The 26,473-nt window shown below is 38.1% G+C and overlaps 1 protein-coding gene across 2 annotated transcripts in view; it reads left to right on the forward strand.

Annotated features, from left to right (window-relative positions):
- The window catches only part of USP31 (ubiquitin specific peptidase 31), a 78,208-nt gene that overhangs the window by 10,879 nt on the left and 40,856 nt on the right, over window positions 1-26,473 (forward strand). For both annotated transcript variants that reach the window (XM_053556846.1, XM_053556847.1), the window contains exons 2-5: window positions 23,061-23,198; window positions 24,471-24,559; window positions 24,653-24,745; window positions 25,331-25,466. In XM_053556846.1, coding sequence (XP_053412821.1) covers window positions 23,061-23,198; window positions 24,471-24,559; window positions 24,653-24,745; window positions 25,331-25,466 — 456 coding nt within the window. The remainder of the gene's footprint in view (window positions 1-23,060; window positions 23,199-24,470; window positions 24,560-24,652; window positions 24,746-25,330; window positions 25,467-26,473) is intronic.

The raw sequence follows: 26,473 nt of genomic DNA on the forward strand, positions 1-26,473 counted from the left end.
ATCTTGAGAAAACTTTGTTTTAAAGCCATATTTGTGAATGTTATCATTTTCAGATATTGTGTAAAGTGAATCATTTAAATTTTTGATGACCCATGTAGAAAGGAGCTGATCTGGTCTAAACATGGCAGCATCTCTTTAAGTCAAGACACAGATGTAGTAATATCATAGGTGCTTGTCCTGGGTTGTTTTACATCTTCCTTTGTGTGGCTTAAAGTTTTTAGTTTGACTCTTCTACTTTTGTTTTGTTATTGGTGTGGGGTTTGATGGATTTTTCCTCTCTCCATCTATACATGTGTCACAACGAGGGGCTACTAAATAGGGCAGTGTTTGCTGTGTGTGTGTAGTCCCCACAGCTGTTTCCTATAGTAAAGACTCTGGAAAACAATGACCTCATAGTTTCCACAAAAACCCTTTTATATTTAGTAGTGGAAAAGAAATCATTCAAAATTGAGTAATTTAAAGTTCGGTCCTCTGTTGTTTCTTCCTGCAAAAATATTCTTTTTTGCTCTAATTAATTGTTCATTGGCTGTTCCTCAAATGACCTTTTATGTTTAACAAACAACATTTTTGCAGTGGAGCACATCGGGATGTCTTGTCTTTCATTTGATTGTGATCTTTTTCTATTTAGAAATCATTGTTTTATGCCATGGACTGTGGCAGTTCCTAGAGGAATTGGCTAGTCACCCAACATCTGTTGCTTCTTCCCTCCAATTGTTGAGCTCGGATGGTAGCAAACAATGCATCCACAAAAAAACAGTTCACACTTAGGAACATTTCATAGGGCTGGTCAGGAAATGGCTTTTGTTGGTGTCTCTTTCTATTGGAAAGAATCTTTCTTTGTAAGCTTGTCACCAGCTCAGTAATTTTTTGACTTTAAATCTTGATATTCTAATCTTTAAGAGCAAGGAAGAGCCATCTGATTCTCAGGAGATTAAGGAACAGTAATAATCATGGTAATGAAAATACGGCTTATTTGTGTTGGACCAGACCATATACAAAGTGAATTCATACACCATTTTTAATTTAATTCTCAGAGCAGTCTTGTCAAAGAGACATTGTTAGTTCATTTTTAAAATTAAGACACTGGGATTCAGTATTAGTAAGTAGCAGAGCTAGGACTGCAACCTTGCATAGTTTTGTGAGCATTATGTAGGAGTAAGGGTTTACTGTAGAAACAAACACATAGTATTTAAGAAATGGCAAGTGGTCGTAATGCAGGTACTTGTTCTAAACCCGTGACCACTCTAGTATCCTTTCCTTTTTCTCCAAAAAGCCCAGAGAAAGAAGTAAGCTGATGACAGCATGTTCCTTGTGCCTTATGTTGTTCTATAGGTTCTTCGGCCTCAGGTGCCATGCCATTCACTGCTACGCTTAATTTTATTGACCTTCTCATTTCAGTCCTGTAGTTCTATAGTGACACTACAGGTTTCCATGTTTGGTCCTGTTCCCAGCAACATTTTTGCCAATGAATTGGATGAGGGGCTAAAAGGTGTATCAATTGAATTTGTAAATATCTTGAAACATATGTTAGTAGTATATACTCCACCTTAAAGAATGCAGGTTCACAAAGATGCTTTAATTAAAATTAACAGTTGAAATTTGATAGAATTCTGTATCTTGCATTTGGGTGAAAAATGAGCCACTCCGTGGCTTTCACATACAGCTTAGGCTGATGGAGCTGCCAAAAATGTTCAAGATTTTTGTTCAACCTTCAGAGAAGTGTTGTGATCTGGGGAAGTGATAGTGTAGTTCTTGTCAGACCACACCTAGGATTTTATTTGTCCTTCTGGGAACCTAGGGTATTGTGTAATTTCTGGTACTGGTAAACTACAACGTGTCTGGAGCTGTTGGTTGAAGACTCCCTAGAGGAGTCCTTCAGTAGAGGGAGAGGGTTACTTTGAGAGAAGACATTTGATAGTCTCTCTGCAGGGGATTCCCACTCCTCTGGTGTACCCCTTCATTATGTCTCAGTCACACAATTGCAGTAGTCTTCTAGCCCCCTCCCTATTTCTAAACTCCATCTCTTCTAATTGATGGTTTTTATTGCTGCCAAATTAATCTTCTTAACGTTGACCTATAATTACATTATTTCTCTTCTCAAAAATTGCCATTGTTTTTCCCTTTTCTATATACAAAATACCATGTAAATATTCTAGCCTGGCGTTTAAGCTTTCCCCATGATGTGGCCCCATCTTCCACCCTACCCTGAGGTGGTTGTGGAACACAGCAAAAGAGCTGTGGTCAGAGACTGGTTCAGATTCTGAGATTTGAGGCAAGTGACTTTCCTTCGCCTAGCCATGCTTCTTTCTTCTTTTATGTTATTGGTGTAGTAATGCATTCTTCATAGGGTTGATAATGAGTGAGGAATACATGTCCAGTGCCTAATCCATTGCATAGGCGGGAGATGTCTTTTGGCATTGTTATTCTTAGTATTTGACAGTCACCTGCCCACCTTGCTGACTCTTATTTATGCCCATACTTTCCCAGGTATCTTGCTTTTTCTCTTCTTGGGACCAAGTTAAGTCTAGAGGTTTAATGAGATTTAAGCTTGAGGGTTTTTTCCCCTCTTTGTTTTTTTTGGTAAAACTATTCCGTTGTGGGTTAGGAAACTTATACTGTCTAGGTATGATATCAGCAGTAACTGTCATTGATGGTTATTCCCTGATCCGTTCATTAAAGGTTGGAAAATGGTGACATTATAATTCTAACATTTCTTTTTCACATGTTAGCTAGAGTATTTCTACAGGGACTTTTGCCCAAATATTTGGTTATCTTAAAGTAAATTTTGTGACAGAAAGCCTAGTTAAATGCTTGATTTTTCCCCTTCCTTCTCCAATTTTCAAAATAATTAGTTGATTTCCAAATGTGGTTAGTGTGATTTTGTAACCTGATGAGCTCATGGGCTTAAACGTATTTGATGTGTTCAGTCAATTACAGTTACTAACCTTATTGATACTCCAATTGTCCTGTTTTTGGCCATTGGGAAAAGTTAGCTCCTAAGTCCTTTGGTCACAATGCTTGTAGTGATGTCAAAGCAGAATGCAGGGAAGTTAAGGTATTCAGGCTCATCTTTTTTTTTTTTCTTCAAATTTTTTTTTATTGTTAAATCATAGCTGTGTACATTAGTGCAATCGCCTGTATCCATTCTAAGATGCACCATAGATGTGGCCCCACCCATTACCCTCCCTCCACCAAAACCTCCCCCCTCCCTTCCCCTTCCTTGGCCCTTTCCCCATAGTCTTGTGCTATAGTTGGGTTATAGTCTTCATGTCAAAGCTATAATTTAGCTTCATAGTAGGGCTGAGTACATTGCATACTTTTTCTTCCATTCCTGAGATACTTTGCTAAGAAGAATATGTTCCAGCTCCATCCATGTAAACATGAAAGAGGTAAAGTCTCCATCTTTCTTTAAGGCTGCATAGTATTCCATGGTATACATGTACCACAATTTGCTAGTCCATTCGTGGGTCGATGGGCACTTGGGCTTCTTCCATGACTTAGCAATTATGAATTGGGCTGCAGTAAACATTCTGGTACAGATGTCTTTGTTATATTGTGACTTTTGGTCTTCTGGGTATAAACCTAGTAAAGGAATTATAGGATCGAATGGCAGGTCTATTTTCAGGTCTCTAAGTGTTCTCCAAACATCCTTCCAGAAGGAACGTATTAGTGTGCATTCCCACTAGCAGTGTAGAAGTGTGCCCTTTTCTCCACATCCACACCAACATCTCTGGTTTTGGGATTTTGTTATGTGGGCTACTCTTACTGGGGTTAGGTGATATGTCAGAGTAGTTTTGATTTGCATTTCTCTGATGATTAAGGATCATGAGCTTTTTTTCATGTGTTTGTAGATTTTGCGTCCGTCTTCTTTAGAGAAGTTTCTCTTCAAGTCCCTTGCCCACCCTGAGATGGGGTCACGTGTTCTTTTCTTGTTAATACGTTTGAGTTCTCTGTGGATTCTGGTTATTAGACCTTTATCAGAGATATAACCTGCAAATATTTTCTCCCATTCTGAGGGCTGTCTGCTTGCTTTACTCAGTATGTTCTTGGCTGTGCAGAAGCTTTTCAGTTTGATCAGGTCCCAGTAGTGTATTTTTGATACTGCTTCAATTGCCTGGGGAGTCCTCCTCATAAAATATTCACCCAAGCCGATTCCTTCAAGAGTTTTCCCTGCACTTTCTTCAAGTATTTTTATAGTTTCATATCTTAAGTTTAAATCTTTTATCCAGTGAGAGTCTATCTTAGTTAATGGTGAAAGGTGTGGGTCCAGTTTCAATCTTCTACAGGTTGCCAGCCAGTTTACCCAGCACCATTTGTTAAATAGGGAATCTTTTCCCCACTTAATGTTTTTAATTGGCTTGTCAAAGATCAAATAACGGTAAGTAGCTGGATCCATCTCTTGGTTCTCTATTCTGTTCCAGACATCTACTTCTCTGCTTTTGTGCCAGTGCCATGCTGTTTTGATCACTATGGATTTATAGTAAAGTCTCAGGTCTGGTAGCATGATTCCTCCTGCTTTGTTTTTATTGCTGAGTAATGTTTTGGCTATTCGAGGTTTTTTCTGATTCCATATAAAACGAAGTACTATTTTTTCAAGATCTTTAAAGTATGACAATGGAGCTTTAATAGGAATTGCATTAAAATTATATATTGCTTTGGGCAGTATGGACATTTTAACAATGTTGATTCTTCCCAGCCATGAGCATGGTATGTTTTTCCATCTGTTAACATCTTCGGCTATTTCTTTTCTTAGAGTTTCATAGTTCTCTTTGTAGAGATCTTTCACATCCTTTGTTAGGTATACTCCCAAATATTTCATCTTCTTTGGCACTACTGTGAAAGGAATAGAGTCCTTGACTGTTTGTTCGGCTTGGTTATTGTTGGTATATATAAAGGCTACAGATTTATGGGTGTTGATTTTGTAGCCTGAGACATTGTTGTATTCCTTGATCACGTCTAAAAGTTTTGTAGTAGAATCCCTAGTGTTTTCCAGATATACAATCATATCATCTGCGAAGAGTGAAAGTTTGATCTCTTCTGACCCTATGTGGATACCCTTGATCGCCTTTTCTTCCCTAATTGCAATGGCTAAAACTTCCATTACAGTGTTAAAGAGCAATGGAGACAATGGGCAACCTTGCCTGGTTCCTGATCTTAAGTGGAAATGATTTCAATTTAACTCCATTCAATATGATTATTGGCTGTGGGTTTGCCGTAGATGGCCTCTATTAGTTTAAGAAATGTCCCTTCTATACCAATTTTCTTAAGTGCTTTGATCATGAAGGGATGCTGGATATTATGAAAAGCTTTTCCTGCATCAATTGAAAGAATCATATGGTCTTTATTTTTAAGTTTGTTTATGTGTTGAATTACATTTATAGATTTACGTATATTGAACCAGCCTTGAGACCCTGGGATAAATCCAACTTGGTCATGATGTATAATTTTTTTGATGTGTTGTTGGATTCTGTTTGTTAGGATCTTATTGAGTATTTTAGCATCTATATTCATTAGTGATATTGGTCACTAATAATGATAATAGTGATAATTTTCTTTTCTTGTTGGGTCTTTCCCTGGTTTGGGGATCAAGGTGACGTTTGCTTCATAGAATGTGCTGGGTAATATTCCCTCTTTTTCTATATTTTGGAAGAGGTTTAGTAGTATAGGTACTAGTTCTTCTTTAAATGTTTGGTAGAATTCTGATGTAAAGCCATCTGGTCCTGGGCTTTTCTTTTTAAGGGAGATTTTGTATAGTTGATGCTATTTCAGAACTTGATATAGGCCTGTTCAACATTTCCACTTCATTCTGGCTAATTTTTGGTAGGTGGCGTGCTTCCAGGTATTGGTCGATTTCTTTCAGATTTTCATATTTGTGAGAGTAGAGTTTCTTGTAGTAATAGTTAAGGATTTTTTGAATTTCTAAGGGGTCTGTTGTTATTTCATCATTACCTTTTCTGATAGATGAAATTAGAGATTTTACTCTTTTTTTCCTGGTTAGGTTGGCCAAAGGTTTATCCATTTTATTGATCTTTTCAAAAAACCAGCTTTTGGATTTATTGATCTGTTGTATAGTTCTTTTGTTTTCAATTTCATTTAATTCTGCTCTGATTTTGCTTATTTCTTTTTTTCTGCTGCGTTTGGGGTTGAAGTGTTTTTCTTTCTCCAGTTGCTTGAGATGTTCCATTAAGTTATTGACTTCCTCTCTTTCCGTTTTCTTGAGGAAGGCTTGCAGTGCTATAAATTTCCCTCTTAGGACTGACTTTGCAGTATCCCAGAGATTCTGGTAATTCGTGTCTTGATTGTTGTTTTGTTCCAAAAATATGGTGATTTCCTTCTTAATCTCGTCTATAACCCATGTATCCTTCAGCATAAGGTTGTTTAGCTTCCATGTTTTTGTATGGGTATGCAGGTTCCTGTTGTTATTTAGTTCAACTTTTATTCCATGATGGTCTGAGAAGATGCAAGGAATAATTTCTGTTATTTAAAATTTGCTGAGGTTAGATTTGTGGCCTAGGATGTGGTCGATTTTGGAGTATGTTCCATGGGCTGATGAGAAGAATGTGTATTCAGTTTTGTTGGGATGAAATGTTCTGAAGATGTCTGTTAAGTCCAGATGTTGAATGGTTGAGTTTAAATCTAAAATTTCTTTGCTTAGCTTCTTTTTGGAGGACCTATCCAGGACTGCTAAAGGGGTGTTAAAATCTCCAACTACTATGGAAGTGGAGGAAATCGAGTTGCTCATGTCTGTTAGAGTTTCTTTTATAAATTGAGGTGCGTTGTGGTTGGATGCATAAATATTAATAATTGAGATCTCATCATATTGAATATTACCTTTAACAAATATGAAGTGTCCATCCTTATCCTTAATTATTTTGGTTGGTTTAAAGCCTATTGCGTCTGCGAACAGGATTGCAATGCCTACTTTTTTCTGCTTTCCATTTGCCTGGAATATAGATGACCATCCCTTCACCTTGAGTCTATATCTGTCTTTTAATGTAAGATGCGATTCTTGGATGCAGCAGATATCTGGGTTGAGTTTTTGTATCCAGTCTGCCAACCTATGCCTCTTTAGAGGACAGTTTAAACCATTCACATTAATTGAGAGTATTGATAAGCCTTTGGAGAGACCGGTGGACATTTTTAATCCTTTTGTGACTGTGAAAGTTGGAATTTGATTAAAAATTTTTTGGGTGGGTTTACTTTTGTGGTGGAGAATTACGCTGGTCTTTATGGAGGATAGGTCTAAGAATGTCCTGGAGAGCTGGTTTAGTTGTGGCAAATTTCTTCAACATGTGAATGTCGTTGAAGTATTTAATTTCTCCATCATAAATGAAGCTCAGTTTAGCTGGGTACAGGATCCTGGGTTGAAAGTTATTTTGTTTTAGGAGATTAAAAGTTGATGACCATCCTCTTCTAGCTTGAAAGTTTTCAGCAGAGAGATCTGCAGTTATTCTGATATTCTTCCCCTTGTAGGTAATGTTTTCTTTCGTCTGGCAGCTTTCAGAATTTTCTCCTTCATATTAACTTTAGTGAAATTGATTATGATGTGTCTGGGGGATGTCTTATTTGGGTTGAGTCGTGGTGGAGTTCTGAAACTGTCTGCTATCTGAATTTCGAAATCTCTTGGCATGTCTGGAAAGTTCTCCTTCATAATCTCATGGAGAAGAGAGTCTGTGCCTTGTGAAGCCACTTTGTCACTTTCGCGGATCCCTATAAGACGAATATTGCTTTTCTTCAAATTATCCGAGAGCTCTCCGAGAGAGTGGTCTGTTTTTGCTCTCCATTTCTCTTCTTCTTTGAGGGTTTGGGAGTGTTTGAAAGCTTTGTCTTCAGTGTCAGAAATCCTTTCTTCTGCTTGCTCCATTCTGTTACTGAGGGATTCTACTGTGTTTCTCAGATCTTTGAGGGATGCAACTTCTTGTCTCAATGTGTAGAAATCTTTGGTCATTTGGTTTTTGAATCCGTTGAATTCTTGAGATAACTTTTGGAATTCTAATTCGATCTTATTTGCTATCCAGATCCTGAATTCAATTTCTGACATCTAAACTATTTGTTTGTGCATGTGGTCTTGTGCTGTTTCTGCCCCATTGATCCTTGGGGGAGTTGATCTACTCTGATTATTCATATTGCCAGAGTTTTTCTGTTGATTTTTTTTTCATGATTGTTTTTCACTGTTGCCTGTGGCTGTCCTCAGAGTTGGGGAGGTGTCTCTCCAAGATTAGACCCCAGCAGGATCACTCTATTGTTGCTGGATCTTTGTAGGGAGTGACCCTGTGTAGTTCCTCTGGGGCTGCTCTAGCTAGGGAGTTCTGGTTGTGGAAGCAGCTCCGGTTTGTGACACACCCGGATCCAGGAACAGGGCTGGGGGTGGTGCGCACGGTTCTGGGAGTGCCAGGTGCCCAATGACTTTGGCACAGAGAGCCCAAGGCTCCAGCAGTCTCTGGCCAGGAGAAGAGTGCTGTGCAGAGGCAGGGAGGGCTCCAAAGGGCACGCAGCTACCAGAGTCCCTGTCCAGATGAACAGGCTAGTGTGGAAGCTGGGAGGACGTAAGAGGGAGGATGCAGGGTTGCATGGCTCCCGCAGTTCCTGGTCAGGGAATGTGGAGGCCCGGTGGGTGCGGGTCACCGGTTGGGGGTCGCTGCACAGGTCTTATGGAGGTCTGGGCAGCGCCAAGCCCAGGAGTTTGAGGTTGCTATGAGCTGTGATGTCACGGCACTCTACCCAGGGCGACAGCCCAAGGCTCTAGTGTGCCAAAACCGTCTCACTCTGCCCCTAAGGATTAAGGCTGTAAGGCAGCTCAGTCTCCGCCTTTAGGCTGCTCAGTCAGTAGGTTACTTTGACCCACCCAATCCTTGCTCTGAGACCCTGAGGGCAGAGCTTGCTGGGGCAGTTCTTTCACAATGGCTTCCTGCACCCAGCTCAGTGGCTCAGTCTGGGGCCCCAGACAATGCCCAAAGTTCTCCACACTCCTGCTCAAGCTCTCCCCAAGACAGTTCAACTCAGTGCCAAGTCCAAGAACACCGAAACAGTTCACAGGTAAGGTCTTTCCGGTTTGCAGTCTCACTGCTGCCTGTACTTACGGTTGCCAGCATGATTAGGTCGATCGAACACATGCAACCACTTGCCAGTTTTCTGCTGTTTTTGTCCTCCTCTTGCGGTCCAGAAGTCCTTGCTGTCTTCCTGTATCCTCAAAGGGATGATTATAGGCAGATCCCTCTGGCCAGAGATGCCTGGAGTCTTGTCTCCCCAGACTCGCTGTTCCCAGTTGCAGGGAAGCTGTTACTTGGCCGCCATCTTTAATCTCCTCGACCTCAGGCTCATCTATATATTTCATGAACCAGATGTGCAATCAGTCATTTCCAGATATTGGAATAAGATTCCTTTGGTAACAAATGGTAGTGCGATCACACAGCTAGGCATTAGGGATGTTCATGTTTTCTAAGAAATGGGTAATTTTTTTTAAAGGTGAGTCGTGAATTTATGTTTAGAATTCCAGTTAGAATTTCAGGGTGGTTTTCATGTAGCCTCATTGGTCTTACATCTCTATATCGTTCCTCTCAGGGTAAAAATCCAATTTATGACACCTGTGTAAATTATTATTTGCCTTATCCCACAATGCAGTCATAAATCTCAAAATAGTAATCCTAGTACTGCTACCAACATTTGAGTATTGGAAAATGGCTTTTCTTAGTTTTTCTGTTGATAGAATATATCCTACGATGACTGTACAGTATGTCTGACTGTGTTTTAAAGTCACCTGGGGCCTGGCATGGTGACTTGACACCTGTAATCCTAGCAGTCTGGGAGGCCAAGGCAGGAACATCACTTGAGGTCAGGAGTTCAAGACTAGCCTGAGCAAAGCAAAACCCCATCTTTACTAATACAGAAAAAAACACATAGGTAGGCATTGTGGTGGGTGCCTATAGTCCCAGCTCCTTGGAGGCTGAGGTAGAAGGATCACTCGAACCCAGGAGATTGAGGTTGCTATGAGCTATCCTGATATCTCAAAAAAAGTCACTTGGAATAGTTTTCCATGTGGTTTTGTCACCAACTGAGTATGTGGTTAAAATTATTTCTCTTTTACTTTTGATATTGAGGGATTGCTTTTTAAAATTTATTTATTTATTGCAAAAAAATAGAATATATGGTCTAAAGTCAGATTTACAAAACAAGGTCTATTCGGAATTCTAGGTCTGTCTCTGATCCTCACACTGTATCCCCTTTGTCCCTAAATTTTATGATTATTTCAGTGTTTAAATATAAGCAAGTATGTGCATGTATGTATTCATATTCTCTCTTATTTAGATAAACCTCCAGTGGGAGGCTCATATACTTGGTTTTCTCCTCTTTTTTTCATATAGCTAACACAAATGCTTACCATATGCCTTGCACAGTGGATTATTTTATTTGCTCCTTATAATGTTGTTAGGTAAATAGACACAGTATGATTTCTGCTTTACAGATGAAGAGATAGACGTTTCTAGACTGACCTTTTGTTCTAGGGTTCCCCTTATCTTCCATAGTTACTAGTGCTGTCTTTTGTGTGCTTGTTCACGAATGAATGAATGAGCAGGGAACTAACTGCTGTATCTGGTTTGGGGCAGAGAAAGGCTGTGTTTACACTTAAGAGAAGGAAATTCAACCTTTTCTTTATTTGAAGGCCATAGCTCTCTATAGCTGGAGAACAACAGTAGAAAGAACTTTTTCCTTGTCCAGAGTTGCTCCTACTAATTGTAAAGATACAGTAAGTAGGAATGTCCTTTAATCTTGTCCTAAAATAATATACCCTTTTAACAGTGCAGTGACAAATCTCCCTCATTTTAGAGTCTTAATGTTGTGGAAGTTATAATAAAATAGGGTAGTTAAAGAAGAGACAAACTCCTTAAAAGCAATAGCGCATGGAAAATATCCTGAGTTCAGGATTTTAATGGTGACAGGAAGAAGGGAAAAAGGAGAGTAGCTTCATTTCCCTGCAGGCAGGAAAGGAAGAGGAGCATTGATAGCTTTTTATCTTATAGCCAGTGCGTGGTTCGTTACCCTCTTGCTCTCTTGTGATGTGAGCAGCTGGTTAGGTTGCAGTAACTGCCCTTGTCCTCTTCCTGGATTCTCTCAAGCTTCTCAGGGTAGTGCTGGGAGGAGGGCAAGAGCAGCCAGGGTCAGGGGCTATTCTTTTCCTTTTGAAAATCTGTAAACCCTGTTTCCTGCATTTAACAGCCATTGGCTGCTTTATACTTAAGTGATGGGAACATTTTAGCAAGAACAACCAACACACCCACCAGCCAGCTTAGCCTGTAAGACCAAGTCTGAGATACCGGAAATGGACCCTGGGGGCAAAGATGTGGAGGAGCCTGCAGAAGGTCATTAATTATAATTAAGTGCTGAAGAGAAAAATGCTTCCCCTCAGAATTTTCTGTATCTGGCCTTGCAGCTCTTTTCTAGCTTATTTTTGATGCATGTGTGCTCTAGGTTTTGACTTTTTGGATTTCAGACTGTTTTTGAAGGGACCATCCTCAGTGGTGCCGTGCAAAATGACTAAAGAGTTTGTCTTTTAAGGGGGTACTTCTTTCTTGTGCTTTTGTATTGTGATTGTATGATCTTTTTGAATAACACATTAATACCCCCATTCCTTAGGCCTTTTGGGGAATAAGTCTTTTACATAACTTCTCAAAAAGTTACTTATGAACATCAAATCCTTAAAATTTTAACTTTCTTGGGATAAGTGGCTTGATCATATATTTTACACACTTCTTCCCTTGGTGATTTAGGGTCTTTTGTTGTGAACATTATCTGTTGAACACCTCTTCTGTAATACAGAGGTTTCCATTGAGACTAATGGGCCTATAACTTCTGCTTTTTATGATACTTCCCTGTGCTCTCCACCATCTTCCTTCATCCCAATTTTCTCTTGCTTTATCCTGCCTCTGGGAGCCTGTACCTTCTTCCTCACTCATGTATTTTGCAGTTTCTAATCTGCCTCTAATTAACTAGATAGAATCAGCTCTAAATAAGACCAGACAGACTGAGTTAAGGCGTGAGAATCTGGCTAAATTAAGAAACTTCAGTATTTCTCCTTTATGAAGTCAATTTTTTAAGGAAGTATGGCATACATACAGAAAACTGCACAAGTCATTAGTGTACAACTTTGTGAATTATACAAAGTAATAATTTATCACCCAGATAAGGAAGAGGGCATTGCCAATACTCCAGAAGCTGCCCCTACCTGGCTTCACACCTTTTATGAGTTTTGTCTGTTCTTGAACTTTATTGTGAATCAAGTGATAAGTATGTTTTCTTTTAAAAACAGCTTTATTGAGGTGCAGTTCACCTACCATATAATTCACCCATTTGAAGTGTACAATTCAGTGACTTTTGTAATAGTATATATTCATGGAGTTGTGTGACTATCACTACAATTAGTTTTACTAGTGGAACATTTTATTACCTCCCAAAGGAACTCGTACCCTGTACCAGTCACTCTCTATTTCCCCCACAATGTCCTAGCCTAAATGACTATTAATCTACTTTCTTTCTCTATAAATTAATCTGTTATGGACATTTCATATAAATGGGACCACATAATATGTGGCCTTTTGCACCTGGCTTCTTTCACTTAGCATGATGTTTTCAAGGTTAATTGGGTTGTAGCATAAATCATACTTAATTCCTTTTTGTACCTAAAAAATATTCCTTTATGAGTGTTCCACATTTTTTTATCCGTTCATCTGTTGATGGATACTTGAGTTATTTCCACTTTTTGCCTGTTATGAATGATGCTGGTATGGTCTGTATTTTCATGCACATTTGCATGTGGATGTATGTTTTAATTCCTCTTGGTTATATACCAGGAGTGGAATTGCTGGGTCATATGGTAACTATTTCAATTGTTTGAGGAGCATTTTGACACTGTTTTACATTCTCTCTAGCAGTGTGTGGCGGTTCTAATCTTTCCATGTTATCGTCAACACTTGTTAATGTCTTTTTTATTATGGCCATCCTAATAAAGTGAAATCTCTTTGTGGTTTTTGTTTGCATTAAATGTATTTTTTTTGTGTTTGGTTGCTTATTTCATATTGTATTATGGAGTAATTTTGTCATAAAAACTCTTCAGATCATCATATTGGAGGTATTATAACCTATTTTTGGACAGTTAGTTGGCTTCTGATTGTACGAACATACTTTTTATATAAATTTTTCATTTCTGATTATTTCTTTAAGCTATGTAAAAAGTGAAATTCCTGTCAGTAATTACCTGTTTATAAGGCTTTTAAGTCATATTATTACCTTATTTTATAGAAGGAGGATACCACTAGCATTTTGTAAGGAATGTCTGTGGTACCCTACTGTTACAGTTAGAAAAGAAATTTTAGAGTTGCCAAGTGGAAAATAGCATTTTATTGTTTTAATTTGCATTTCTTCGATTAGTAGTGAGGTTAGACGGCTTTATTTATTCTTTGAAGTTACTGTGACAATAGCATTTCAGTATTAGGGAACTAACTATTTTGATTTCACGCACTCTGCTATCTCTCTCTTTATACCCTGTCCTCTTTACCAGCCACATACCACATGCACATGACCAAGGCCTGAACGGACTAGAATTGGTCAAGGTTTGGCTAGGTCAGGCCCAGGCTAGGAAGGTTCTAAATTGTACTTTGCTAAGAAAGACTGGAGCCATTGTGAGCTGGAGAGGCTGAGTGCTGGTTTTTATGAGCTGATTCTGTTGCGAGGATTGAAAGAAAGGGTTGGGTTATGACTGATTGGAGGCCTCTTGTATGTGACTTAAGTCTGGTTTGACTGTTAAGAGTGCAGTGTTGGCCCATCACTTAACAGCATCTTCAGCACTTAGTGTGCTGAGGGAAGTCTGAGTGTATGACAATATGAATTCATGGATTATAGTGAAATTGGTGGATTTGCTTATGAATAATGTCTTTTGTTTAGTACTAATTGTTTTCAGTTATAAAATTGCAGTAGTGATTCAAAGCAAGGTTATTTCCAGAATATTTTTAATCCTCTTATAAAATTTGATGTTCAATAGAAAACATTTTATATCTGTTATGATCAAATGCCAATACTTTCAAAGTCCAGAGGATGTATACCTTGCCTCTTGTGTGTGTGCATGTGTTTATAGAAGACGTACATGCCTGTTTGGATGTTTGGACTCCACTCATTGACTTTCCCATCTTATTCCACCTCTGAGAGTATATAGGTCCCTTCACTTTCACCCAAGAGAAAACTTTGATTTAAGCCTCCATAGTTGTGTCTGTTTTAATTTTTAAAATAGTTTTATTGAGATACCATTAACATTTAAAATCGGAAGTATTTAAGGTGTACAACTTGATTTTTAAACTCTTAACCGTTTGTAATGTTCTATGGTAAGAATATACTATATTAATTTCTTAGGTGTTTAGATGGATTTTCCAGTTTTTCTGTTTTGACTTTTACACTTAGGGTATGATGCCCTTTTAGTTGCAGTAGGACTAGGTGTTTGCTTTTTTGATTGTGGTAATTGTAAGACAGAATTTCCCTCTTCCTCCTTACAAAGGGGCTTTGTTTTACTATAATTGAAAAGAATTTTACATTATGTTGGAAAATGGCAAGGAGGCCAAAAAGAAGGTACTTTTGAGATACTTGAGTTACTTAATTGGATATATATAGACATTTTAGTGACCTGAGCTGACTTTAAACTTGGAGTCAACTAGGCTTGGCCACTTAGAATGTGCAGGGAAGGATGGACAGTCATAATTAATCTCCACTAGCAGAGCAGCTTGAGCATTCTAATATGAACATTCCCCTTTACATTAGCTCTTAAGCCACATCTTTGCCTCTCTTGTTTGTTTTCTCAAGCATCCTGGGACATTCAGGAAGGCAAGACATACTTTTTCACATGTTGCAACTTGCTCTTCCTGCATAGTCTGAATTCCTCCCTATTTCTCAAATAATACCTCAATAGATAAACTGCATTTTTTGTTTCTGGGCCATATTTCAGTCATAGGAAAAATGCAAATGACAACAAAACAGAGACTGATTAATAAGGATTTATTTAAAAGCACATAAAGTCCTGGAAGCCTCAGGATTGGTGCAGCTGTAGTTTAGCCTCCAATGTATGTTTTATATCTGATTGAGAATTACTGGTGAGAATGAAGAACATTAAGTCCTAAATGATCCTCAGTCATATATGGGGACAAATCATTTTAAAGTACTTTATTTATTGAAGAGAGATTATGGACAATTTAAGGCTTTTTAAATCAGATAAGGTTGAAGAATAGCGATAAGTTTGTGCAAATTCATTCCTCTGAGCCTAAGTTTTTTCTTTTATAAATAATAATATAGCATTAGGAATTTCCTAAGAGTGAATTTTATAGGAAATAGCATCTATTTAGTACACTGTACCAGGCATTAAATATTAAGTATTACTTTTACTCTTTATGCCAAGGGTTATATTTGCTAGGTATTGGGAAAATAATATTGATTAAGACATTCCTGATCACTGTCTAGTGATGCATATGAGACTGTATGTCTTGGAGATAGGAATAAAACACAGTGTAATAAATGATATAATGTACTTACGACAGAGGAGCCTCCCATAGTTTTAGTGCTTTTGAAAGTGAAACTCCAGAGCTTTTCCAATATGGCCATCTTCAATTTTAGTCCTGGCTGCATATTAGAAATACAGTAATTTTTTTTTTTTTTAAATCACACATGGAAAAAAAAAATTAACAATGGGCTACTGCCAGGACATGGTTTTTATTTTTTTAAGTTTTCCTAGGTAATTCTAATGTTCAGGCAGAGTTGATAACTAATGCTTTACGTATTTACTCCTTTTCTTTCTCTTTGGTATTTTTTAGGATTATATAGTACCATTAGGTGATTTCTTTCTTTTTTTTTTTTCTTTGAGACAGAGCCTCAAGCTGTTGCCCTGCATAGAGTGCCTGGCGGCACAGCTCACAGCCAACCTCAAACTCTTGGGCTTAAGCGATTCTCTTGCCTTAGCCTTCCAAGCAGCTAGGACTATAAGTGCCCACTACAACGCCTGGCCATTTTTTGGTGGTAATTGTCATTGTTGTTTGGCAGGCCTGGGCTGGATTTGAACCCGCCAGATCTGGTATATGTGGCTGGCGTCCTTGCCGCTGAGCTACAGGTGCCGAGCTTCTTGATTCTTTTTTTTTTTTTGAAACTTACATAATAGTATCTGTGCAGAGTTTTAGAATTTATAAAATGCTTTTATCATCTCATTAAAAACTGACAGTAGTCTTTTTAGAAAAAGTATCACTACCATTCCCATTTTGCAGAAAAGATGGCTGAGGCTCAGAGAAAACACACATTAGGTAAAAAGTGGTGGGAAGAGGACTTGCACAAAGGTGTTCCTAATCCAATCTTTGTTTCTAGTGAATTCCTGGCAGAAACTTTTACCACTGTTTAAATACTTGGAGGTCTTCTCTGGCTGCTTTATTTTCTCCTTGTGTAGCTTATGATCTGTTGGGAAAGATCTTAGCGAACACAATTTTGTTATTGTTCTTCTGGCCCATCCACTTGTAGGATATTCCTTTTAATATTTCTCTCTTTTAGCTGGCTCTTGACCATACTTCAACTCTTAGTTTTATGACTGCACATACTGGTTATAATTTCTTGAAGTGCAATAACTATTACTCAGTCCCTTTATTATAGATAGCTTTTTTCTTTTAGATGTGGAATATGAACCCTTTCCTAGTCTTTATTCAGCATTGAGCCTTTCCACCAGGTTTTGCAGTACTTGGCTTAAAATCTGAAATTAATCAGACATTCTTTGCTATTCAAATCTGTTTGGTTCCTGAGTTTGATCCTGAGAACTTGGATGTGAGGAACACCTGGACTTAGGTTACCCTATGTTTAACTCTTCTGTTTGGAAGGATTAGGAGTTCTATATAAATTGAGCATCCTCCCACATCCAAAAGCCCAAAATGTTCCAAAACTTGAAACCTTTTTTGAGCGCTGATATGACATGCAAAGGAAATGCTTGTTTGGAGCATTTTGGATTGGGGATTTTCAAATTTGGGATGCTTAGTTGGTAAGTATAATGCAAATATCCCCAAATCCAAAAAACTCTAAAATCTGAAACACTTTTGCTTCCAAGCATTTTGGATAAGGAATACTCAACCTATACGAGGGATAACAAATTTTCCCCAGGGGCTGTGTGTGGCATTTGCTACTGTTCTCATTGAGCTGTCCCTCCATCCTGGACGGGACCCCCCTTTCCCTCTGCCTCCTTTCCCACTAGAGTTCTTGCTTCATCCTCTTGAGGAAGGCGAGTGAGAGACTGATTTTGGCAGTGGGGTAGAGGCCATTCTAGTCATAGAGAAAATAGGTGTGAAAGTCTGGAAGCTTCAGGGTTTCTTTCAAGGGCCTGTGTTGCCTTTGTTGGCTAACATGGAGGGCTTCTCAGATGAATGTGTGCTGTTACATTAAAAGACCTCCCACCAGAGGTGAAGATGAGGAAGAGGACTGGATGAAAGCCCCAGCGAGCCCAGCCCCTTTGGGCATAGCTGCATTCTGTACCCTGATGTGGCATACTATTGCATGGACACTTTCTTTATCACTATTTTTTCGTGGGTCATATCTGTTTTTATAGTTCAACCATTTGTACAGATTTTTCCCTTACATTTTAGTTAATGATTTTTTTTTACATATTATATATACATCTTTAATTATAAAATATTCCAAGCATACAGAAAGCAGTGTAAAAGAAACCTACATTCACACCACTCAGATTAGTTAATGTTTCTTTATTAGCTAAATAGGTATCCTGAAAGTCAGATTCAAAAGATGAAACTTTTCTCAAGACAAGTGCTTATTTCCAAATGCCAAATTTCACTTTCAGTTACTATCTATGAAGTCAGCTAGTCACATTTCATCTATTTCTTTCTCTGCAAGTGTAAATAATATTGTCCTCCTGAGTTCTTCTGTTTTTTACCTAGGATCACTAGAAATAAATTTTTCATTTTTTTCTGGCATAGAATCAAAGAAAATAAGTTGGGTTTGCTGAGTCTTGCAAGATGCCCTCTTCCCATAAGAATAGCCCTATTCAGTGGGTCACTAATGCCTGTTCAGTCATGTCACCATGTTACCACATCCATTCCCCAGGGGAGGAAATTAGTAATGACCCTTGCTTTATTTTCTTCTTCCTGGGGTCAGGTAAAGGATGTCTTGGAGTAGTCATTGTCTTTTTCTTGGGCCCTGAGATATTGTGCCTCTTTACTAGGGTTCTGTGGGTAGAAAGAACCTCATATCTAATTTTATGGCTCTAGTTATATAGACTTCATTCTTTTTCTTTTCTGACTCATATTTCCTACTCATTTTGTTCTTTAAGGGGGGGAAAATGTTCTCTATTTCAAGGGTAAGTAGAAATTTATGAAACCCTGGAAATATTTTGACTTTTATCTTATTATTTAGTAACTATATGTTAAGGATTATCCCAATTGAGGGGAATATTGGAACAATGGTCAGAACAGTGGGCTATATAAGAGTTAAGCTAATAGACTTCAAGTAATATTTTTTTCAAACCAAAATAGACACAAATATGTAAGGTTAAATTTAAGAAAGTTCCCATTCTATTTTTCATAGAAGTGACAAGTTTAATTTCTCAGATTGTAGGAATACTTTTATTTATAAATGACAGTGATAATCTTTTTTAAAACTGCAAAAATACAAAGATTAATTTTAGGACATCAAATAAAGTCAGGTTGAATTGTGAGGAATTTGGCAGACCAAAACAGTATTAAATGTGACTCAAAGCATAAACTAAATTACTTGCTGGGAGTCTAAGGGAAGGACATTGGTGACGATTTGAGATGCAGGGGTCTCATCTGCTCATTTCATAAACCTGATATCACAGGTTGTGTGAGTTGCCTTAAAAAACCAGTGGTTTGTGGCAGAGTCAGGGCTTGAACTCAGATTTCTTGTCTCCCACTGTTTTTCTTTTTCTGTTACACATACTAATGGATTGGCTATTATTCTGTGTTTTGTTTTGTCTGAGGAAGAGATAAAATAAATTATCCCTTGGGTATCTGCAGTGGAAGAAGTGACCATTGTAAGGGGTAGAAAAGGCAGAAAGAGGCGCTTTTGTGCACGTGCATTGAGATTTTCTTTTCCTCAACTGTCTTTTAGTTTGCGATGGTAGTGATTTAGGGTAGGACTGACCAGAGCAGTTTTTGCCCTAGTTACAGAGGGTTGTGGAAATCCTGTTACTTGTTAAGTTGTGCCCGAGAAAAATCTTAGTAAGTAGCAATTGGTGGATAAGTGCTGGATAATTGAAGTGATAGTGGCAAGAAGCATAAATAAATTTCCTGTAGTCTTGATAAAGAATTGAGTATTGTCTCCACTCTGAAATTTGAATGGATGTTGTGTATAAGATACCTGCTTTTGATACATAATGAAAAGTTTGATTTCAGTTGATTTGTTTTATTGGGATGCATATGCTGAGAACTCGCCCCCCCGCCCCCGTTTTTCCCCATTGGCAGTACATAAGAGAGAGAGTTCTGAACAGAAGCTTACCCTGCTCTGACAGTTTGCATAACCCAATTGTGTGCCATGAGATTTGTTAATAGCCTGGTATACCTAAGACTTCCTCTTGGCAGTTGTCCTGTGCTTCGTCCATGAAATAAACAAACTCTAAAAAACAGGTTCCCTGCCTTGGTGTCTGTAGCTTATCTGAATCTATAACTATCTTTTTTTCTTTTTTTTTTGAGACAGAGTCTCAAGCTGTTACTCTGGGTAGAGTGCTGTGGTGTCACAGTTCATGGCGACCTCTAACTTTTGAGCTCAAGAGATTCTCTTGTCTCAGCCTCCCAAGTAGCTGGGATTACAGGTGCCTGCCACAATGCCTGGCTATTTTTTGGTTGTAGTTGTCGTTGTTTGGCGGGCCGGGGTTGGATTCAAACCCGCCAGCTCCGGTGTAGGTGGTTGGCACTTTGGCCGCTTGAGCTATAGGCACTGAGCCTATAACTATCTTTTACCTCCTTCTCTTCTGTCTCTCCCATTCCCTGTTTAAGGCTAATTCTTTTACCTCTTTGAGTCAATCCTTCCTTCTCCCCTTATTGAAGAATCATCTTTTTTAAATACCTCCTTTCTGTTAGCTTCTTCCTTCAGCCTGGAGGTCTCTCTGCTCCAGATAGTCAGGGCAACTTTACTTGTTCCTTTTATAACCAAGCTTCTTGGATATAAACAATGGTCTTATGGCAGTCATCCAATTCCTTACCTTTTCTTCTTTTTTAGCTGGGTTAGATCAGTATCTCCTTCACTGATACAGGCAAGCAACCTCTTAATTTGCCATTCCAAAGACTGCCTCTGTGCTTATCTTACTTGACTTTTCTGCAGTAGCTTACCTTGTTGCTTTTATCTACCTGGAGCTTTGTCCCCTCCTTAGCTTGTATAATGCCACTCTCTCCTGGCTACCTCTTATCTCCTTCATGGCCTGCTTTTCTGTGACCTGTCTCAGTGTTCTTCAAGATTCTGTCCCAGCTGTCTCCTTTTGTCACGAGACATTCCCTGGGTTCTCTCTCTCTGCACAGTGGCAGGTGTATGCTGCTCTGATTGACGTTTCCAGCTCAAATCTCATTCCTGAGCACCAAACTTGGTTTGGATCAAACTCAGCTTGTTAAAACACTGCAGTTCCCCAGTCTCTTCCTGTTCCTGATTTCATTATCTACCTAAGCCAGAAATAGAAAACTTTGATGCCATTCTGATTTCTTTTTTATTTTTATTTAATATATATATATACTTTTTGAGACAGAGTTGCCCTGGCTAGAGTGCCATAATGTCATAGCTCACAGCAACATCCAGCCCTTGGGCTCAGGCGATCCTCTTGCCTTCTTGCCTCAGCCTCCCAAGTAGCTGGGCCTACAGGTACCCACTATAAGCCCAGCTAGTTTTTTTTTTTTTTTTCCTATTTGTAGTAGAGACAGGGTCTCACCCTTGCTCAGGCTGGTCTTGAACGCCTGAGGTCAAGTTATCCACCTGCCTTGGGCTTCCAGAGTGCTAGGATTACAGGCGTGAGCCACTGCTCCCAGCCCCTGATTTCCTTTTTAGATTAATCAATTTAGTGTCATCAGCCACTTGTTTCTCTTTCATCTTGAGTCAGGTAAAGTTTTGTAGTTCCTGTGCTAGTGATGTTTTTTATTGATCTAATTTTTCTTTAACTAGGAAATCTTCACTTTCTTCTGTAGCTCACATTCTTAACACTACACATAACAATGTTTTTGGTTTTGATTCTTCTAAACGAGGTGAAACCAAACCATTTCAAGATTAAGGTGTCAGGTACATAAAATGCCACAGGGATATCAAAAAAATGAAGACTGGGGGAAAAATGCATTTGGTGCTTCTGTGGCATCTGACCTTTGGGGGAAGTTTAGCGAAGACTTTTCTGCCACACCTGTTCTTCCTTTCGTGTGTCTGTTTCTGAGATGGCATCCAAATTGTCTCCTTCCAGTCTCTTGAAACGTTGTTTGTTACCAGGGTCATTCTTTTTCCTTTCCCACTTTATCTAGTTAGTAAGTTTTGCCAGTGACATCTCTGTATTTTTTCTGATAATCTTTTATCCCCCCATCTGAATCTGAAGATCTTTTATAAATCAGTATTTTGTTATCATTTACATGTCATTGATCATCATGTTGTGATGCAAATTGCAAATCTGTTTCTTCTTTTCATCTTTATTATTATCTTAGTTGAAAACACGGTGTACTGTGTTCAGGTCTTTGGTCTCCTTTTTCATTCTTTAATCTTTATCACTACTGATGACTCTTTCCCACATGAAATTCCTCATTTGACTCTTGAGACTCCATTCTCCTGATATTCTTGCTATATCTTTGATGACTGTTTCTTTTTTTTTTTTTTTTTTTGATGACTGTTTCTTGGTCTCCTTTGATCAGTACCACCCCATAGGTTCCTCTGGCTTGATCTCTCATGTTTCTTCCTGGGTAATCTCAGCTACACATGGGATTTTAACTACCACCTGTCTGTTGACTTCCAAATCTTTGTCCTTAGCTTAGAGTCCATGAGTGTTTATAATAGCCTTTATCTCTGTTAAGCTAAACATGAGTTCATTCTGACGTCTCCAACTGAGTCATTCTAGCCTTCTCTTGTTGCTTATTTATTACTTCCCTCTCTGACTATGAGGAGATTGGCTTTCACCAGTACCATCCCCACTGGGTTATACTTTAAGCATGGACTTTTTTTTTTCTCCTGTCCCTCTAATAGGAGTTGTACACTTGTTAAATCTTTGTTGTACGAAGTGTACCTCATACACTTATTAAATCTTTGTTGAATGAATGATGAACATTGAAGCTGTCGTGTATCTTACATAAAAAGGTTAGCATTTTATTTTAGCAAAATCTATTTAAATAAATCTTACTGTAAAGTTTGAAACAAAACTTTTAATCACTTTATTATGTAGGTAATATGTAGTCATTGTAGAAAATTTAGAAAATATGAAAGGTGAGAAAGAAAAAAGTACCTATAATTTTTTTCATTCAGAGACAACACTTAATATTTTGGTATATGTCAGTTTAGAACTTTATATATATAACACATACATGTATACATATATACATATTTTTGGAGAGTATATTCACAGTGCTTATTTATATACAACCTTTTTTCATTTAATATAGCTATATTATTTAGAATGGTTATATCATGTAATTGTACCATAATTTATTTAATCAGCTACCATTTTTAACATATTCCAAGTTATTACCATTTTTTTGCTATTATAAACACTGATGAATATTTTCTTAGAAATATTTAAAAAAAATTATTTCTATAAATTTAAGGGGTACAAGTAGAGTTTTTTAGAAGTCTTGATATGCTGTTCTGATGGTTTCCTTTTGATATGTTTCTAAAAGTAGAGGTTTTGTACATGTTTCTGGGGATGAAGTTTTTATATTAAGCATCTATTTTTACATTGCTGTCCTTCCAGAGAATACTGTCTAACACTCTTAAGATCTTGCATCCCTCTTTGAGATTATAAATGCATAGTTTATCTTTAATGCCAGAAACTCACAACTGTTTGTGTTGATTTCTTTTCTCTATAGAGTATTGTGTCAAAGAATGCACTACAGTATCGGGGAAATTCCCAGCATGATGCCCAGGAGTTTCTGCTGTGGCTTTTGGACCGAGTTCATGAAGACCTCAATCATGCTGTGAAGCAGAGTGGCCAGCCTTCTCTGAAGGTAAGGATGCACACTCACCTGAGGAGGTCTGGGAGCAGTTAGGAGCAGTGAACAGAGTAAGGAGAGAGTGTGGATTATTTTCCTGTGCTTTTGGTTAATGTAATGAAATTGACTAAGCTCTGGGTGAATATAAAATTTGGTGAATACTTAAAGAACATTTTACCTTGTTTTCTATTGTGTTGGCAGTATAAGATAAAAGAGACACTGTCCGTGAGGAACTTATTGTCTAAGGAGGGGGGAAACATTTGCATATATGACTGACTTAGATTATAAGTGATTCCATCTAATTAAATTGTTTTTAAAGTAGAATACTTTATATTCTAATAAGATATTCCTTATAGATCACTGGAATGAATACATGATTACAAAGGAAATGTATGACTGTCTCTGCTGTTAGGTATGGATTTGAGCATAGGAACTGAATCCTCACAGGATTTACTGAGAAATGTAATGATTTATTCAATTTTTATTGCCTTAATGTGATGGAAAAAATGATTTATATAGTGGGAAAAAATTAAGACTAAAGAATTGCCTCCTCCACACAGCTTTTAAAGTTTTTGATAATTCTTCTATGTACTTCAAATTTTAAATTTCTGGTTTTGGTAAGTTGTACATTATTCTGATTTAAGGTCTTTTTGTGCCTGAACACTCTGTACTCTCATATAACTATATGCGTGTGGCTGACTCTCCCACCAAATTGAGACATCCTGAGGGTTGGGCACTGTGTCTTCCTCATCTTTGTATCCTAATGTCCTGTATAGTGCTCTCTACACGTGGTAACAGATGCTCAGTAGCTAAATTATTAGACAGAGGTACATACAAAAGTTAAGTAAATTATGAAGTAGAGTGTGGTAAGGCACCAAAATGAACAGCACAGCTATTATCATATTACATGCTTGAGAATTTAGGTATTGGAAGAATTAGTACTTTCAAAGTGGTTGGGGGTTACTTTCTGGAAGAGGTTGGGGTGGAGGGCTTTGCGGGTTGGAGGGAGATTGGAGCATCCTGGGGAAGGAATGCTGCTCTGCTGTCTAAATTGGGTGGAGAGATAGATAAACATGGTCAAATGCAGAGTCTGTTTGAGGAGATGAGTCCATGTGGTCCACGTCTGTCTGGTGTGTTCTGGTTCCTTTAGCAGGTGGCTGTCACTGAAGCTTTGGGACTTGGTGCATAGCATGTAAAAGAAGTTAAGGACATTTGTGACTTTCTGGGTTCATCTTCAGTCAAGAATTTGTACTTCTAGTCTGTGAAATTATACTTTCTTTTTTCTAGCCACCATCAGAGACTGATATGATACCCGAGGGACCATCTTTTCCTGTCTGTAGCACTTTTGTACAAGAACTTTTTCAAGCCCAATACAGGTATGAGCAAATCAAATGTTTGCTCTTACTTTGTTTGCTTGGCATACATCTAGGTAATCTTAATGCGTGTATCTTACCTTTTTATTTTTGAAGATCTTCTTTGACATGTCCTCATTGTCAGAAACAGAGCAACACTTTTGACCCTTTCCTCTGCATTTCTTTGCCAATTCCTCTACCCCATACAAGGTAAGAACAAATTTAGTTAAAATTAAAACCTGCAGTTCCTACAGTATTCCTTTTCTGCTACAGGCTCCAATTATTAGGTCTTCTTACTTATTTAGACAAGTCATAGGGTTAAAGATAAATTAAATACAGGTATTGTTACAGCCTTACAAAAATAAATGCCTGTCTGAGTTTGCAGGGTGAGTGCTGCTTGTCATCCACAGTCAGTGTTGGGAGAGGGCAGGGTTGTTGGGTGACTTCTAATTTCTCTAGAGACCTTGTATTGCACTTCTTATTTCTTAGTTGCTTTATTTTGAAATGTTTCTTAAAATTTCCAGGAGTTACACTGTTTTAAAGAAAATGGAAAGCATGGAACCAAATATGGATATGTTTGTTTTGTGAAGGTTACCTTTTCCAGAGGTGTTGATTATTCTTTGGTAGTTTTACTTAGATCCAAGTAAAGTTAGTTCATTAGGCTTCAATAAAGCCTTCAAAAGAAAGGTGTGGGTTAGCTTTAGTTTTGTGATTTCAGACCAGGCTCGTTTTGCTTCTTCTATGTTTTAGTTGAAGTAAGTGGCTAATGAGAAGATCTGACTTTGATCTGTACAGGCCTCTCTATGTCACCGTAGTGTATCAGGGGAAATGTTCTCACTGCATGAGGATTGGCGTGGCTGTGCCTCTCTCTGGGACTGTTGCCAGACTTCGGGAAGCAGTGTCTGTGGAAACAAAGATCCCCACCGATCAGGTAATAAGTCTGCTAGGATACATTACATATGCGCCATGAAAGTATTGCTTTCTGTTCTCCTAGAATTTTTTGCTGTTCTCTGCCGAATATGGTTAGATAGAAATTTAAAACCAGTTGTATCTGGTGTTGAGGAAAACAAAAATAAGACTTAGTAAAACTTAGAGAAACTTTTCAGTCTTCATTTATTGTACATTTTTTAAAAGGCAAAGGTGTGACTTTACACCAAGACCTTCTTGTAGCTTTGTTTTATAAATATTGAAGCCCTTTTAAATTATTCTTATGGATGCATATATAGAGGGTCCCTGTGGTATTTGACAGTTAAAGAGGCTTAGAAAATCTGAGCAGTGACTCTGGAAAATCCCTCCCTGTTACAGTGATAAGAATGGACATCTTGCTAATACAGTGTTCTGTACATAGTAAATGCTCAGTGCATTTCATTGTCCTATTAAAGCTGTACCAGACTCTCTTACATTGTTTAGATAAGAGAAAGGAAAGTGCCCCTGTCTCCTTTTGGGGTATATCTTTGATAAGTGGTTATGTTTAAATTGACCAGAAATCACTTTTAGCCTATTTGTGAATATTTACTATTGTAGTTTTATTTGGGAAAATATTCCTTATTTAAAATTTACTAAGAAAAGGTGACTCAGTGGCTAAATAGCTTTTCCCTGGATAGCTTCTGGAAGCTGCCATGTAATCACTGAAATATTAAAGGTGTAATGTATTTGAGCCTCGTGGGCTCTGTTCGGGAAGTTACTACAGTAAAACAAATGCAGCCAGCAGTATTGCCCTAATATGTACAACAAATATCTCACATTTTCATAGGCCCAAGTACTGGCATATTGATAACATGCTCATATTCTACCTTACTCTGAAGAGCTCATGAGTCTTTTTCCCCCTTCAGTAAAAGGGAAAAGGCAGAAGGGGGGAAGGGTTTGGTGGTGTCCAGGACAAACCTGCTTGAATCTTTGAAGCTGCTAGTGCTGTCTGGCTCTTTTTGCATGTGGTTT

The sequence above is a fragment of the Nycticebus coucang genome, chromosome 12 (assembly GCF_027406575.1).
Source record: "Nycticebus coucang isolate mNycCou1 chromosome 12, mNycCou1.pri, whole genome shotgun sequence".
In the NCBI taxonomy this organism is placed as follows: domain Eukaryota; kingdom Metazoa; phylum Chordata; class Mammalia; order Primates; family Lorisidae; genus Nycticebus; species Nycticebus coucang.